This window comes from Ipomoea nil, unplaced genomic scaffold (genome assembly GCF_001879475.1).
Source record: "Ipomoea nil cultivar Tokyo-kokei standard unplaced genomic scaffold, Asagao_1.1 scaffold0302, whole genome shotgun sequence".
NCBI lineage: Eukaryota > Viridiplantae > Streptophyta > Magnoliopsida > Solanales > Convolvulaceae > Ipomoea > Ipomoea nil.
Window position 1 is genome coordinate 1,854,982 of NW_017616730.1, and position 17,114 is coordinate 1,872,095.

The window sequence follows — 17,114 nt, forward strand, 5'->3', positions numbered from 1 at the left end:
TTGCTCTGCCAAAACCATTTTACTTTACAATTAGGTATTAATGGATTAGAAGTACTAATCAACCATAGTCCCTAACGATAATTAGAAGCATTTGTCGGCCACTAAGACGACAACTCCAAACTAATGGGTGCGCATGAGTACGACGACGTTTTAGCCACTCTACACTCCTGCCGTTAGCGCCGGGGCAATTTAAACGGTAGGGACCACGTCAAAGTTCAGTCCGCGTTGCTGACCTGTGCAAAAAGTCTCAACACATCATGTTCAAAGACTTCAAGCCGAGTCTATTGGGCCCTGCCGTAATAACGGGTACCCAGGAGGGTAGTTTTGGAATTCAGCTCGTTTTCAATTTCTCTATTACCCATTTACTTACGTTAGTCCAAATTAATAAGCCTCACGAGAGGTTTAGACCAAACCAGAACTGGAGGAGACGAAGAGAAGAAACAAGGAGAAACAGACCAAACACAAAGACAACAAAACGCACAGAAGAGGAGCGAGAGGCTTCAATATCCCTACGATTTTTCAAATTTTCAATCGAAAAATCGAGAAAAAGGTGAACGGAAACAGCTAAATTCTATAGCTAGATCTTGTCCACGAACATCGCACCGAAGCAGCTCGAAAGGAGAAGCTGGCAGCTCTCATAGTTGTAGCGCTCGCAATTTGAAGTGGAGCATTGGTGCTTTGATCTGATTGGAGAGTTGAACGAAACGCCGCCAGATTATCTGATCTGACGGCAGTTACATTATAAATGGTATGGATTCGTTGTTCCTTTTGCATTTTCGTTGATCTGCGTGGATGTGATTGTAGCTTCGATGTGGATTTTCTCGTTTGATTAAAGGAGGAGGAGTTTATGCTGTAATGTCTGTTGAGCTTTGTAGTAAAATTTCCAAGTTGTTTTCGGTTTGGTTCCGGTTTTACTAGCAGCTGAATTTCATCGGATAGTTTATGACTGAATAAGACTTCGGTAGTAACATTGTTGAGTTGTATTGTTAACAATGCTTTGGTTTCTTTTTTATTTTCAACGTTGTGGAAATAACATCAATAACTATAATTCTAGCAGATGAAGAGCTTCCTATTGAACTGAGAATGGCCAAATGCTTCTGATATATGTGTATGTTGAATTGTTGATAGAATGCCAGCATTGTTAAAATGTGGCCCCCCTGGCAATATGAAAAACGTTTTAGTGAAGCTGATAGCTATTGATGGAAGAACAGTTATGGAATAAAATGAACGGAAATTATTTCATATTTCAATGTTTCAATACTTACTATAAAGTTTTTAAATGATCTTCATGTACAATATTTGTATGTAATTCTGAATGAATGGTCAATTCCAACTGGTCTATCTTTTCAGGCTGCTTCAATGAGCTTAGGAGTTGGGTCTCTTGTTTGGGTGGAGGATCCTGATGTAGCCTGGATAGATGGGGAAGTTTTGGAGGTCAAAGGTGAAGATGTCAAGGTTCTTTGTACATCAGGGAAAACGGTGAGCGTTCTTTGTCAAAATGTGGGTTGTCAGATGAATAAATGATACTCTGCGACTTTCGTGCTCTAGTGCTTGCTATTTCTTGATGCCAGGAAACTACTAGAGAATTCATAGTTGTTCCCTATATAATTGTGAAAATCATTTCATTGTTAGTTTACCAAAAAGTACACAGATAATATATGAACTGAGTTTGATTGCCATTCTACAGGTTGTTGTTAAATCTTCAAACGCCTACCCTAAAGATGCTGAAGCTCCATCTTGTGGTGTTGATGATATGACAAGGCTGGCTTATTTGCATGAACCAGGAGTTCTTCATAATTTAAAATCCAGATATGATATTAATGAAATATATGTATGTTTCACATTGTTTATTTTGTAATGTCTCTTCTGTGCTATTCTTTTTGTTGTCTTACACTAGTCTAGCAATTATTGGAATAAGACTGACTCAATTGTTGCTTCAGACTTATACAGGGAATATTTTAATTGCTGTCAATCCTTTTAGAAGATTACCTCATCTCTATGATACACATATGATGGCACAATATAAAGGTGCTGCCTTCGGGGAGTTGAGTCCTCATCCCTTTGCTGTTGCAGATGCAGCATATAGGTAAAAGCACAGTGTGACCAATTAAACACTTGATTATGTTTTGAAACTGAATAACTGAAAACAACTATTTCTGTGTACACAGACTAATGAGTAATGAAGGAGTAAGTCAGTCAATATTGGTTAGTGGTGAGAGTGGAGCTGGCAAAACAGAAAGCACAAAACAATTAATGCGTTATCTTGCTTACATGGGAGGCAGAGCTGCAACTGATGGGAGGACCGTTGAACAGAAAGTCCTGGAGGTGACAAGTCTTAACTTAAATTATTCAGAAACCCATTGTTCAATAAAATTTCTACAATCTGTTTACTTGTGATTTCTGCAGTCTAATCCTGTTCTTGAAGCTTTCGGTAATGCGAAAACTGTCAGAAACAATAACTCAAGGTGGAACCTTTTCCAATTATTTATTTATTTATTTATTTATTTTTTATTTTTTTATTTTATTGTTTTGCATTCCTGTGACACCTTCTAGCCACCCTCTGATCTTTCTTTTCTCTTTTTATTTTTTAAATTTCTCCGGCTACTAATAACACTCGTATTGAGAATTGCAGTCGTTTTGGTAAGTTTGTGGAAATTCAGTTCGATCAGAGGGGAAGGATTTCTGGAGCTGCCATCCGAACTTACTTGCTGGAAAGGTCTCGGGTTTGTCAAGTGTCTGACCCCGAGAGAAATTATCATTGTTTCTATATGCTCTGTGCTGCACCAGCTGAGGTAATGAGTTCTTCTTTTAAAGATTTTAATCTTTTTTCCCCCTTGATTATCTTTTCCCCCCCTTGGTTTGGTGATATATAGAACTTCACTAGGATTTCTGCTTTTTTACTTGTTAGTGGATAATATAAATTTTAGTCTCTTTTATATTTTGCATCTTTACCTTTTTCCTCCTTGCTTCTGTGTTAGTTGACACTATGACATATCTTTTCTTTTCCCGATATGAAGCCAAGGTAGACACAAAACTTCCAAATTTTCTACTCAATGTGGTTTATGTTGTGGATAAGTCATGTTTGTTTGCTAATAAACTTTGCATGATAAAATGTTAGCTTGATGTGCAGTTTTGCTGTTGCATCTCTTGATTTATTAACATTTTGTTTTTCTGATATCAGGATGTTCAAAGGTACAAACTTGGGAATCCAAGGACATTTCATTATCTGAATCAATCAAATTGCTATGAGTTGGATGGGGTTGATGATTCCAAAGAATACTTGATAACAAGAAAGGCAATGGATGTTGTTGGAATACATTCTGAAGAACAGGTAGTTTGGTGGATTTTAAATTCAAAATAACAGCACTGAAGTAAAATGTTTCTAATATTTTTCTCCTTACCACCTTTTTCCATTCTCAGGATGGTATATTCAGAGTTGTAGCTGCGATTCTCCATCTTGGGAACATTGAATTTTCAAAAGGGAAGGAAATGGACTCGTCTGTGCCCAAAGATGAGAAGTCTTTGTTTCATTTGAGAAGTGCAGCTGAGCTGTTCATGTAAATGATCCATTTAATAGTTACATTACATCTGCATCATCACTAAATTCCTGGCTATATGGTATTTGATATCTTATTAAGGTTTTTAAAAATTTCCAACTTATATATGAATTTATTTGTAGGTGTGATGTGAAGGCATTAGAGGATTCCCTCTGTAAACGAGTTATTGTAACTCGTGATGAAACTATCACCAAGTGGCTGGATCCAGAAGCTGCTGCTGTCAGTAGAGATGCTTTGGCAAAAACTGTATATTCAAGATTGTTTGACTGGTGAGATTTATTTCTGTGAAAGGTTGGGTTGTGCATTACACACTGTATGTCTGTGCATTGTTCCAGTGTATTAGTTGCAGTATATGGTTCTCAAAAGTGATTAATCATCACAACTCTGCTTTACTTGTGTTCCTTCTTTATTTGCAGGCTAGTGGATAGGATTAATAATTCCATAGGTCAAGACCCAAATTCAAAATCATTAATCGGGGTGCTGGATATCTATGGATTTGAGAGTTTCAAGACTAACAGGTGCTTAACTGGTATGCCTATTATTAGTTTGGTTACATGCTAGGTCTGGTCTCCAGTGGTGGACTTGACATATGTTAAAAGCATTCAACCTTGATCCATAAGAAATGGAGACCAGATCAAAGATTAGCATGTAAGATATTTCTAGTAGGTAGTTTTTGCAATTTTCTTTTAAAGACTAAATTATTCTGTGCTTTCTAATTTCTACTTTAACTGTATCTTTTTGGTGCCCCTTTTCTGATGGTTTAGGGAATGTTTCATTGAAAAGTGTTGCTCATCTATAACTTCTCATCCCACATTAACAGAACATTATTTTCAAGATGGTTGGATATAGTCTGTCTGTTGTGGAACTTCTGGCATTAAGACTTGTCTTTGCATCATAAACCTTTTGAATGTGATAATTGATATACATTATAACAAATAGATATCACAAGGATTTTTTTTTTTTTTTTTTTTTTTTTGTGGGCCTGTTTACTTTAGAAAACTGTTCTCTATTTTTTGTTTTCTAAGTTTTCAGTTTTCATTCTCTGTTTTCTATTCTCTATTTTATATTTAGAAAACTTGTTTACTAACACTCATTTTTTAAAATTTACTTTTTTTAGACTAACGTTATAGAATTAACACAAATTTAATTTCGAGTGATTTTAAAACCTTATATTTAAAATATTTTTAGATATGTTTGGTTTAAATTGAATAAATATAATTTTTACTTTTAAGTCTAATATATGTAAGATTTTTACATTTGATATCCAAACCAAATTCATATTCGTATATAACATAACTAAAAACATATCCGAATCAATACCTATTAAGTTCACATAAAATTTAGTTTAGATAATATTAATATTTTTTTGAGTTAATATTTAAAATATTTTTTGATATATTCATTTGAATGACTTGTATACATATAATTTTTACTTTGATGTCTAATATATGTGAAATTTCAATATCCAATATCCGGACCAAACTTGTATTACGATATAACATAACTAAAAATATCCGAACAAATAATCTATTGAGCAGTGTTGCAAAAATTGGGCCTAGGTGTCGATTAATCGGCGCCTAGGCGCTAGCGGTCGGCTACCTAGGCGCCCTAGGCGCCTGCCTAGGCGCTTTAGGCGCCGATTAATCGCTCTAGGCACCCGTCTAGGCGCTCTAGGCGCCCTAGGCGGTCCCCAGGCGCCTAGCGATTTTTTCAACCTTACTATTGAGTTCAATCAAAATCTAAAACTTGGTGTAGATTTCAAGTTTTAATTTTGATAATGTGAATAATGTCTAACTTTTTAAACGTAAGCAAATAAGTTATATTTATATAAGTAAATACAAGTAGAAAAGATAGAATATGATGAAAAGGAAAAGAATATGATAATGAATGTAATCATAGTAATGAATACATAAAGTAGATAATGGTAAGAATGTGGTTATAGACTTATAGTGATATATAGCCAAATAGATGATAGATGATTTTGTTTTCCATTTAGAAAACAGTTTTTAAAAGTTCAAAAGAAAACTGGAAAATGTTTTCAGTTTTCAAAATGGAAAACTGTGTTAGTAAACATGTTTTCTGTTTTCTATCTCCAATTCGAAAATTTTCAGTTAGTAAACGGGCCTATAATGATTATTTTCCATAACTGTGCTTTGGATCCTAAGGAGGGATACTATCATGACAAGCACCTAAGGATAGTTATTATTTAAATTATACTAACAAAACTGGACAGATGACTATCTGTAGATCATTATCTGTACTATCTGCAGATTATTTGTATATATCATATCATATTCTGATGCTGTTTATTCTGCAGCTTTGAACAATTTTGTATTAACCTGACAAATGAGAAACTTCAGCAGCATTTCAATCAGGTTCTACTGTTAGTCTATTTTCATCGATTTTGATGGGTTTTCCAGTATTCTACACTGAAATGATAACAATGTTCCTTTTTAACAGCATGTCTTCAAAATGGAACAAGAAGAGTATAAAAAAGAAGAAATTAACTGGAGCTACATCGATTTCATTGACAATCAAGATGTGTTAGATCTAATTGAGAAGGTTTGCAATTAGTCATTGTGCTTTTAACTGTTAGCTTAAAATTTAAAATTTCTAGACACTAATTTATGTTCATTTAACATTAGTAGATCTCTCTTCTCCTATGGTGAGATCTTGTGATACTTAAGGGTGCCCTTTTTTAAATGCTTCATTTATATAGCAAATACTATGCGCCTTATATTATGTACTGTATATCCTGCTCAAAATTGATTTTTATCCTGTTCTCTTGGATCGAGAATGATGATTTCTAAGCTTGGAAAATCTGGCCAAAAATAATAATAGAGAAAAAAGAGCTTCTTTGCTTTCAATCCTTCTCATTCCTGTCCTCAGTTTTACTTTCTAACCCCCCCCTTTTTTTTTTGTTTTTTTTGTTTTTTTTTTTGTTTTGTTTTGTTTCTCAGAAACCAGGTGGTATTATAGCACTTCTTGATGAAGCTTGGTAAGTTTACAACTGTGAATGTTACTGCTATAGCTTGCTTGATTACCTCTTTGATCAGTTTTGATTAAGATATCTATGGGCTTTTCTTGTAGCATGTTTCCCAGATCAACTCATGAAACATTTGCCCAAAAGCTTTATCAAACATTCAAGAACCATAAGCGTTTCAGCAAGCCTAAATTATCTCGTTCTGACTTTACAATTTGCCATTATGCTGGTGATGTAAGTTATACATGTTATACATATTGAATATAAAATAATCTCAGAAAATAAAAAGAATTATAGCGATTACCTCCATTTTAATTTTGGATTTTGCTCATATTTCAGGTCACCTATCAAACTGATTTGTTCCTTGATAAAAACAAAGATTATGTTATTGCTGAACATCAGGCGCTCATGAGTGCGTCAAAATGCCCCTTCGTTTCAAATTTGTTTCCACAATCATCTGATGAATCATCAAAACAATCGAAATTCTCTTCAATCGGCTCCAGGTTTAAAGTATGTCATTATGTCTCTATTCTCCATTGCTTTTCATTATATTTTTATATGAAATTGAGTCATGACATTTTTTCTACATTTTGCAGCAACAATTGCAATCATTGCTTGAAACTCTGACTCACACTGAGCCTCACTATATTCGCTGTGTAAAGCCTAATAATTTGCTTAAGCCAGCTATATTTGAAAATCATAATGTTCTGCAACAACTTCGTTGTGGGGTAAGGAAGTGTAATATACTGGTTTATTGGTTGGAAATGAAAGAGTTAAAAGCTTGCCCTCTGACTTGATTTACACACAAGGCTGATTACTTTTCTGCTTCCAGGGAGTGATGGAAGCAATTAGAATAAGTTGTGCTGGATATCCCACTCGGAAGCCTTTCTATGAATTTTTGGATCGCTTTGGTATCCTTTCACCAGAAGTTTTGGATGCGAGGTGTGTGGATTATTCCTTCTTTTGTAGCTAAAGGAATCCTTAGAAGATTCTAATCTTGATCCTTTAACTGAATTTATGGCAGTATGGATGATGTCACTGCATGCAAAAAGCTTCTTGAGAAAGTGGGTCTTCAGGGCTACCAGGTGATGTGTGATGTAGACTTCTAGGACAATAGTTATGTTGTTATATATGTCCCCTCTGTGCTCTCATACGGATCTGGGAGTGGAATACTGTGGGCTAGAGCTTATGCTACTTAAGAGGTCTGTTGCTTGTGCAACTGATGTTATGCAATCATCTAGTCCAGATATTTCCAGTATCCGAAGATAAAATCTCGTTGCACAACTGCCAAACATCTATAGGCTTGCATCTTTCTGTTTATACATAATTTGTATTCATTTAGTTGACCCATTAGCTTGTGCAGATTGGTAAAACAAAGGTCTTTTTAAGAGCTGGGCAGATGGCAGAGCTGGATGCTCGCAGAATTGAGGTATTAGGAAGATCTGCAAGTATAATCCAGAGGAAATTCCATTCTTACATGGCTCGTAAAGGCTTTACATTGTTGCGTAAGTCAGCAATACAGATGCAATCTGCATGCAGAGGTATTTAAATTTTTGTAAAACCCTATGATGGCTATGCTCTTTCTTTTGACCATGACATTTTTCATCATACAAATCTGAGTCTTTTCTCTTTGCTTACTGTAGGAGAACTTGATAGGCGAGTATATAATAGCTTGCGGAGACAAGCATCTTCGCTTAGGATCCAGAGAAATCTGCGTATGCATCTTGCTAGGAAGGCTTACAAAGAATTGTGCTCTGCTGCTGTTGCTATTCAGACAGGCATGCGTGGGATGTGTGCACGTGATGAGCTTCGCTTCAGAAGGCAGACAAGGGCAGCTATTGTCATTCAGGTAATATTTATTTTAGGTGAAAGACATGATGTCTTGCCAGACATGGCGCGCTTGCTAATCTGTTGATGGACATAGCAATATATATTTTTTATTGTACTACTGTTGCCTTGTTACATGCTCACATAATTATATGTTTATACATGCTTGTTACTGTAGTTTCTTAATGAGTTTCATCATATATGTCAGACCCAATGTCGCACATTCTTATCCCAGTCCAATTACAAGAAACTGAAGAAAGCTGCAATTACTACACAATCTGCTTGGAGAGCCAAAGTTGCACGCAAAGAACTCCGAAAACTAAAGATGGTGACATCTCATTTTATTATACCTCTTCATTTTTCCTTTACTCTATGCCCTTCCTTCTCTTTGCTGGTTGACAAGTTCTTAGTACAACTGCTTGGTTACTGAAGTATGCTATTGCTGAATTTGCTGCTAAACGTTGTTAAATGTGTAAAATTATTTCTTGCTGCTGCTCTGGTGATCGGATCCTATGCATCCCCATATGCATAGTTATAGATGAGCTTAGTTTGTTTAGTTGCATGCTACTTTTTCTAGTTTCACCTCTGGGACTTGGTATTGCCTTTTCAAGTTGCTATTTTCTGGAGATCATCCTAATGCTCAAAGCAATGACTTGTAACAAGTTGTCATGAAACTCGTGATATCATATCAGCCTGTCAGACAAATTCTGTTTCATTCTCTTGTAATGACACCAAAAGAGGTCTTCTAATGATGTGCATTTGCTTTTGTCTGCCTTTGATTGCTAGAGCATCGAGTGCAATTTTCTTCTTCATTTTGGTTCTTTATTTAATTGTGTTTTGGTGCAGGCTGCACGGGAGACTGGTGCTCTGCAAGCTGCAAAGAATAAATTAGAGAAGCAAGTTGAAGAATTGACTTGGCGGCTACAGCTGGAGAAACGCATGCGGGTAAGTAAATGAACTGAACTGAGCTCATAGTCTTCATCTTGGAACATTATATCATTCTAGACTAGAATAAGAAAATTACAATACTTTTAGGATTAACAAGAAATAGAAGTTAATAACATTTTCATATTATCATAAACAGAACAATATGGGGTCGTTTACTTCGTTTATCTGTTTTTCCTTTTCCAATTCTCCATTTCTCCAATTTTCCAATTTTTCATCTCCATTTCTCCAGTTTTCCATTTCTCCAATTTTCTGATTTCATTTTACAAATTTCATAATATGGAGCACAAGTAATAATAATAATAATAATAATAATAATAATAATAATAATAATAATAATAATAATTTATTTTAGAATTTTATTTTTTTAATAAAAAAATCAACACTAATACTAAATGTACAAAAGATAACAAAAGTTGATAAAAACATATTTCTAGATAATTAAAACTATTTCAATCATTTTAGTACATAAATAACAATAATATTAATAATAATAATAAATAATAATAATAATAAGTAATAATAGTAATTATTAAAGGGAAAAACGCTAAAGATATAATAATAATAATAATAATAATAATAATAATAATAATAATAATAATAATAATAATAATAATAATAATAATAATAATTTTGAATGTGAAAAGCACAAAATGGGAAGTAAAAACTGTAATAATAATAAGTAATAATAGTAATTAAAACCAAAATGGTAAATAATAATAATTAGTGGGTGGCTGTGCGCAGGGGAAGAGGAAGGGAAAAATGGGAAAGGCATGCATATTTAATAAGCCATATATACACTAATATGTTGCTATTTGGAATCGATCTATAGACCCACAAGAAATGGCACTGTTCACACGCGCCTCTCTCCATTCTTCCATTTGGAGAACTTTGTTTATCTATTCTCCAAATATAGTGAAAAAGTGGAGAATGGAGATAGAATGTGAATTTGGAACAAGGATTTTAGTAAACAAGTTTTCCATTCTCCATTTTTTTACTTCTCCATTTCTCCAATTTTTTGGAAAATTCTCCATTTTTCCAAGTTGGTAAACGGCCCCTATCTTTTTCTGTTGTACAATAGAAAACGAACACTATCAATATTAGATCCAAATCAGTCCATTTGGTATTGTTTTGGTTGATAGAATACTATTCAGTTTGTTGCCATATTTTAGGCCAAAGTTTTGAGATGCCTTTATCCAGAGTGTCTATGATCTTTATGAGTGTAAATTTATGAATATAGTCCTAACCATTGTGTTGATAACCACACTAATGAATAGAAAAATGATTACTTATTCAATTTTCGTTTAGGGATTTAAGAGCGGATACTCAGACCTGGGATTAGCACAAAGGAAATTCCCTCTATACATAATTTCATTTTATAGTTTATCCTTTTTACAAAGGAAATGCCCTCTATACATAATTTCATTTTATAGTTTATCCTTTTTTCATGTTCCTTCTTGTTTCCTCCTCCACAATTTACATTCCTCTGTATGGGCTTATAGGCTGATGCGGAAGAAGCAAAAACACATGAAAATGCGAAACTACAATCAGCTTTGCAAGAGCTGCAAGTTCAGTTCAAGGAAGCTAAAGAAATGCTTCTGCAAGAGCGTGAAGCTGCAAAGAAGGCAGCAGAGCAAATCCCTATCATACAGGAAGTCCCCATTATTGACCATGAAATGATGAATAAGATTACTGCTGAAAATGAGAAACTAAAGGTATGCTGCTGGATATTTTAATTAATTTACCATGAATTGTCACTTTGTGAATTCTTTTGGTGATGTATTCTTTTCTTATCAATGGTGTAGGGTATGGTTTGCTCTCTAGAAAAGAAAATTGGTGAAGCAGAGAAAAAATATGAAGAAACAAATAAACTGAGTGAACAGAGATTGAGGCAGGCAATGGAGGCAGAGTCTAAACTTGTTCAGTTGAAGACTGCCATGCAAAGGTTGAGCAACCTCTTTGCTAGTTGGCTGACATTATGTTGCAATTGGGTTTTGTATGCAAGTTTTTGAGTGATCTAATAATGGTAATCCATGTCTCAAGTCTCTTTGTGATTTTGTCTAATTTTAGGCTTGAAGAAAAAGTTTTGGATTTGGAATCAGAGAAGCAAATTCTTCAGCATCAAGGCTTGATGACATCAGCTAAGCAGGTGTCATCACCTTTAACTCTGTCCAAGGTAAAGTCTGTCACAGTTCAACATTGTGTTCTTAACTTGCTCCTTTTAATTCTTATGTGTTTGCTGGATATACTACTGATTTCAGATATTGGAAAATGGCCACCATCTGAATGAGGAAAGCAATGCCAGTGTAATATACTCTTTTCTTGTTAGAAGTATTACCTTAATTAAAGGAATGTACCATACTCAAATTTTGCTTTATATTCATAAGAAGTTGGATTTCTACAGGAATCACCAAGTGGGTCGCCAGCTAAAAAATTTGAAACCCCTGATAGCAAGTTAAGAAAACCTCCAATTGATCGACCACATGTATGTGCTTCCTCAGAAATTGCTCTCTTTCTCTCAATCCAGGCTTTTTATGTAGACTTGAGCCTTTGTGGACCTTGATACAGGAGGATGTTGATGCGCTCATTGACTGTGTGATGAAGGATGTGGGCTTCAGTCAGGGAAAGCCTGTTGCAGCATTTACCATTTACAAATGCCTCCTCCATTGGAAATCTTTTGAAGCTGAAAGGACTAGTGTGTTTGACCGTCTCATTCAGATGATTGGTTCAGCCATTGAGGTAATGAAATATTCTATCCCCATGGATGGGGAGAATAACGCATAACAATAAGAAGAAACCACGCAAAACATTTGACTATGTGAAAGTATTGTTTGTAATGGTTGAACTTTTGAACACAACTAATCAAAATAAGTTGGACATGGCTAGGTAAAAGCTTATGGGCCCTGGTGGCTTTTCTCTACTTGTAACTGGTAGCCTGGTTGGATATACTAGGATCTATGCTGCTTGGTCACAGATGCAACATTGCTAAATTTAACTTCACTGTTGTTTGAACATATGTTTGAAACAATCCAATATAGGTTTTTGCCGGTGCAAAGCCATCAGATTAAGCTCCTAACCCTAATATAATTTTAGGCTGAATATTACTTTTTATATAACCTTTATAGTTCTTGAATAAATTGGCTGTATTATACAAGTAATTTGGGTGGCATGCACTACATTTTCAAGCTCTTGCCTCTTACTGAGTCTGTCAACGTCTTTTTGAAACGCAAAGTGCACATTGTTTTTGTATACAATTACATTTTAGACATACCTGTGAATCTGAAAGTGTGTTCACTGTTGGTTTGTTCAAGTAGGGATTATTTTGTTTTTCCTATGGCCGTATTTTTATCTGTTACAAAAGCAGAAAAATTTATGAAATCTTTGCATTGCTACCTCTTTGCAGAACCAAGACAGCAATGACCACATGGCTTATTGGCTATCAAACACTTCTACATTGTTGTTCTTAATCCAAGAAAGTTTGAAACCTGCTGGTTCAGTTGCTGCAACTCCTGTACATAAAACTCCAACATCCCTGTTTGGCAGAATGGCAATGGTATTGGAATTGTTTATACCCATTTTTGCATAAATTTTATTTTTTAAGAGCTGGATACACTGTGTGTTTGGCTGCATATTGGTGTTTCTGTTTGTTTTGATATCTATTATTGCTGTAAATGTACCCAGGGATTTCGCTCCTCTCCTTCTACCGCCAATATTAATGCTGCTGCTGCAGCAGCAGCACTTGTTGTGCGCAAAGTTGAAGCCAAATACCCAGCTTTGCTTTTCAAGCAGCAGCTTATAGCATATGTTGAGAAGATATATGGAATTATTCGAGACAATTTGAAAAAGGAATTGGAATCACTGCTTTCCTTGTGTCTACAGGTGAACACCTAATGGTTCCTTGCACTTCATACCACTGTTTTCAGGCTTATTACACAAATTATGTAGTTCTCTTCCGAGTGTTGAAAATGGAAAACTGCAATGTGGCTTGTGCCTCTTGGATCATCTGTCTATTGGATAAGGTTTACCTGACACCTTACTCAAAAAAGTTGTTGTTTGAGTACTAACGCAGCAGGTTCATGATACATATGTATAGCTGGGTGTATCCTTTATTTCTTAACTTAGCATTGACAGGCTGAAGTTATATTACCAACCATATGAAGTATTTTCAACTATCGACCATTAAGTGTTTTTTTGCCTACTCTATTCAACATTGATTAGTATAGATGTCTTTAAATAATTTAAATGTATAAAGAAGCACAAATTAGGCTTACTTCTAGAGAATAACGTTTGTGTAGAAATGTGTTGGGATTTATATTTGAGCTATTTATGCCTTTTCCCCTTTTGATAGGGATCAATGTTTTATCAATTTTCTTGGATTAACATAAGATTGATAATTTGTTAATATTGCTATACGTTATTTACATTTAGTGCAACAAGTACTTCCCAATACATGGTAAGCATACTTTGTTTTTGTAATTTTGCTCAATAATTTACTTGATATATTCAGGCACCTAGGACCTCTAAAGGAAATGCAATAAGATCTGGACGGTCATTTGGCAGAGATTCTCAGACAACAAATCACTGGCTGGGGATCATTGAATGCCTCAACTCCCTTCTCTGCACATTGAAAGAAAATTTTGTATGAACCTCCTGTCTCTATTTATACCTTATCTCTTCCCAATACAAGATTGTCTTTACTTCTCAATAAATAAATATTTTACAATATAAAGAGAAATTTGTGTATTTTTTTTGGGGTACCAGGTGCCTCCTATTCTTGTTCAGAAGATATTTACTCAAACGTTCTCATACATCAATGTACGACTTTTTAACAGGTAAAACTGATTTTTTTTTGGTCCTAGCTGTTTCCTTTAATTGACATGTTTGTATGAAGTGTTGCTGAATTTATATTTGATCTTTGAAGTCTTCTTCTACGTCGGGAGTGTTGTACATTCAGCAATGGGGAATACGTAAAATCTGGATTGGCTGAGCTAGAGCTTTGGTGCTGCCAGGCTAAAGAGGAGGTAATGTATCCACAAACAGAGGCTTCAGCCTGTTTGCCCACTCATTATTTCTCTTTTTTCTCATGTCTGCTTAATACATAATTTAGCCTCTAATATATCAAATCTTTTGCCTCGTCCATTGCAGTATGCGGGCTCTGCCTGGGATGAACTTAAACATATAAGACAAGCTGTTGGGTTCTTGGTATGCTTATCACTTTGATACGAGTTTGCTGTATATTACATTAGTTTCTCTTTTTCAGTGGTTAGCCACCATAACAGCTGCATGGATATGGTTGTGTTATAATTTAAGATTGGGCCATGGTCACTCAACTGGACTATAATGCACATGGGCCAAACCACACTAAAAGATTGAATCCAACCAATTAGCTAGTCTAACCGATGGCCTTATAAACCCATATGTTCTCTCTTATTTTATAGATGTGGGACTCTTAACACTCCCCCTCAAGTGGACAACCCTCCCCTGAAACGAAAGCTCTGGACGCCACCAATACCCATAACCGGGTGAACCCAAAGTGGACCAAACAGGCTCTGATACCATGTTATAATTTAAGATTGGGCCATGGTCATTCAATTGGACTATAATGCACATGGGCCAAACCACACTAAAAGATTGAATCCAACCAATTAGCTAGTCTAACCCATGGCTTTATAAACCCATATGTTCTCTCTTATTTTATAGATGTGGGACTCTTAACAGGTTGTTATCTATTGTTTTGTCACAATTATTTAGTGTCCTGTTTAGCAAGTTATACACTTATGCTTAATGTATTTGTCATGTTTTTCACATCATATTGGCAGGTTATACATCAGAAATACAGAATATCTTATGATGAAATAACCAACGATTTGTGTCCTGTAAGTTTGAACCGACTTTTGTTTCTTCTCTTGTCCGAAATAACCCATACCCAATCTTTTTCTCACATGCATCATGCTTTTGCTTTCCCTAGATTCTTAGTGTCCAGCAACTTTACAGAATATGTACTTTGTACTGGGACGATAGCTACAATACTCGAAGTGTATCCCCTGATGTAAGTAGCATCCAAACTACGCAACTAAAATTGCTTTCTTTATCCTAAGTTAAAAAAAAATGCTCAAGAAAATATATGCTCATCTTGACACAGGTCATTTCGAGCATGCGGGTATTAATGACCGAGGATTCCAACAGTGCTGAGAGCAGCTCATTTCTGTTGGACGATAATTCAAGGTGAAGTTTCTTCTACCTTTTAACAACACTGTTGATTCTATTACTTGTTCTGATACCACAACCGACTTTTAGATTTCATACTTCACTCAAGACAATGAGATATGCTTAGAAGTGTTGTTTGACGACTATAGTCTCCAACATTCCTCTTTGCACTATTACTTGTTTTGTGTGTTTGGAACAGTGGAATATGTTACATTCTAACCAAACTATGATCATCACTGCAGCATCCCCTTCTCGACCGATGAGTTTTCCAATACACTTCAAGTTAAGGATTTTGTTGATGTCAAGCCTGCAGAAGAACTTCTCGAGAATCCTAGCTTCCAATTTTTACATGAATGAGGCGAACGAACCTTGAGCTCTCTTGCTTGATTTTTTTTTTTTTTCCTCGTAGTTGAATATAACCTGTAAATCTATTTTTCTTCACATTTTTTCCCATATAGTAGAATTATTCTGTCTATAATTGTAAAATTCCATAGAGTACGGGTCAGGGTATTCATTTGGTCAGCGCTTGTCTCTATTTTATGGAGCGCCATTTTCTATTTTTTAATTTTTTTTCTTTGGTTATCGGGTGTAAATTTTTGCTTGTATATTCATTATTCACCCATTATCACCCTGTAATATAACAATTATTGAATCTTATTATACATAATATAAGTAATTTGTGATTGCTTTCTTAAAATTGGATCCTATAGGTAATTTTTTGCAAGTCACAAGTTAAAGAGTAGTATGCAAGATTTACTCTTTAGGGGGCGTTTGGTTCACGGAATGTTAGATTACCTTAGGGAATGTTAGATTGCTGGGAATATTAGATTACTCGGAATGTTAGATTCTTGTGTTTGGTAAAAATGAGGTATGTAAAATGTCAAGGTAATCTAACATTACCTAAGTTTAGCAAGGGAATCACATTCCCTCAAAAAAGGGAAAAAATCTGATGTGGCGGCAATGTTGGATTCCAAGGGAATATTATATAACTTCAACCAAACATAGGCATGTTAAATAACCAGCCCAACATAACCTTTGTTATCCAATATAACCCCAACCAAACGCCCCCTTAAGGTTCTGTTGTTATGTAAACACTTACATAGCATAGCATGTTTATACATGTATTTTTGACACATGATACTTCTTAGCTTGAAGGACTCGATTTCTCTTTATTGCATGTATTCCTTGTAAGCAAAATTATAACTATTTTTGATAACTCAGATATTCCAGTTTCATCCGTTTTTAACGCAATTCCAGTCTAATTATGAGAGTCTTATCTCCAGATTGTCTATAGCAGAGTTTGAACTCTCACCCTGCTTGTAGAAGCGAGTTTTATATGCATCTTTTTAACCATTGGTCCACTGCCATGGTAAATCTGTGTTTTTTTTTGGGTTCTTGTCACAAACTTTTATGATGGGATCGAACATGATAGGATGATAAATATGAAAATGTACTTGCCAAAATTTTCATAAATAAGAGGTCACTCAAAGTTGGTACTTGGTAGTATTTAGCATGTCAATTTGTGGGCTTACAAAGCTGGTAGTATTTGACATGTCAATATGTGTTCTTTCAAAGTTGGTGGTATTTGACATGTC

At 35.0% G+C, this 17,114-nt stretch overlaps 1 protein-coding gene across 1 annotated transcript; it reads left to right on the forward strand.

The window, feature by feature from the left end:
* The first annotated feature begins 391 nt into the window (after positions 1–391).
* On the forward strand, positions 392–16,212 carry LOC109161701 (myosin-6-like). The gene is made up of 39 exons (XM_019310194.1): positions 392–748; positions 1,351–1,479; positions 1,688–1,831; positions 1,941–2,086; positions 2,169–2,325; positions 2,407–2,465; positions 2,633–2,792; positions 3,182–3,331; positions 3,421–3,557; positions 3,680–3,826; positions 3,974–4,075; positions 5,875–5,932; positions 6,018–6,119; positions 6,518–6,555; positions 6,648–6,774; positions 6,880–7,050; positions 7,137–7,268; positions 7,373–7,482; positions 7,565–7,625; positions 7,904–8,081; positions 8,184–8,389; positions 8,576–8,695; positions 9,214–9,312; positions 10,815–11,027; positions 11,118–11,257; positions 11,383–11,488; positions 11,574–11,618; positions 11,717–11,797; positions 11,881–12,051; positions 12,716–12,865; positions 12,994–13,191; positions 13,820–13,951; positions 14,074–14,144; positions 14,234–14,333; positions 14,458–14,514; positions 15,132–15,188; positions 15,281–15,361; positions 15,455–15,537; positions 15,762–16,212. Exons 1-39 carry the CDS (start codon positions 746–748, stop codon positions 15,874–15,876), a joined length of 4,536 nt encoding a protein of 1,511 aa, XP_019165739.1. The 5' UTR covers positions 392–745; the 3' UTR covers positions 15,877–16,212.
* Positions 16,213–17,114: the final 902 nt, after the last annotated feature.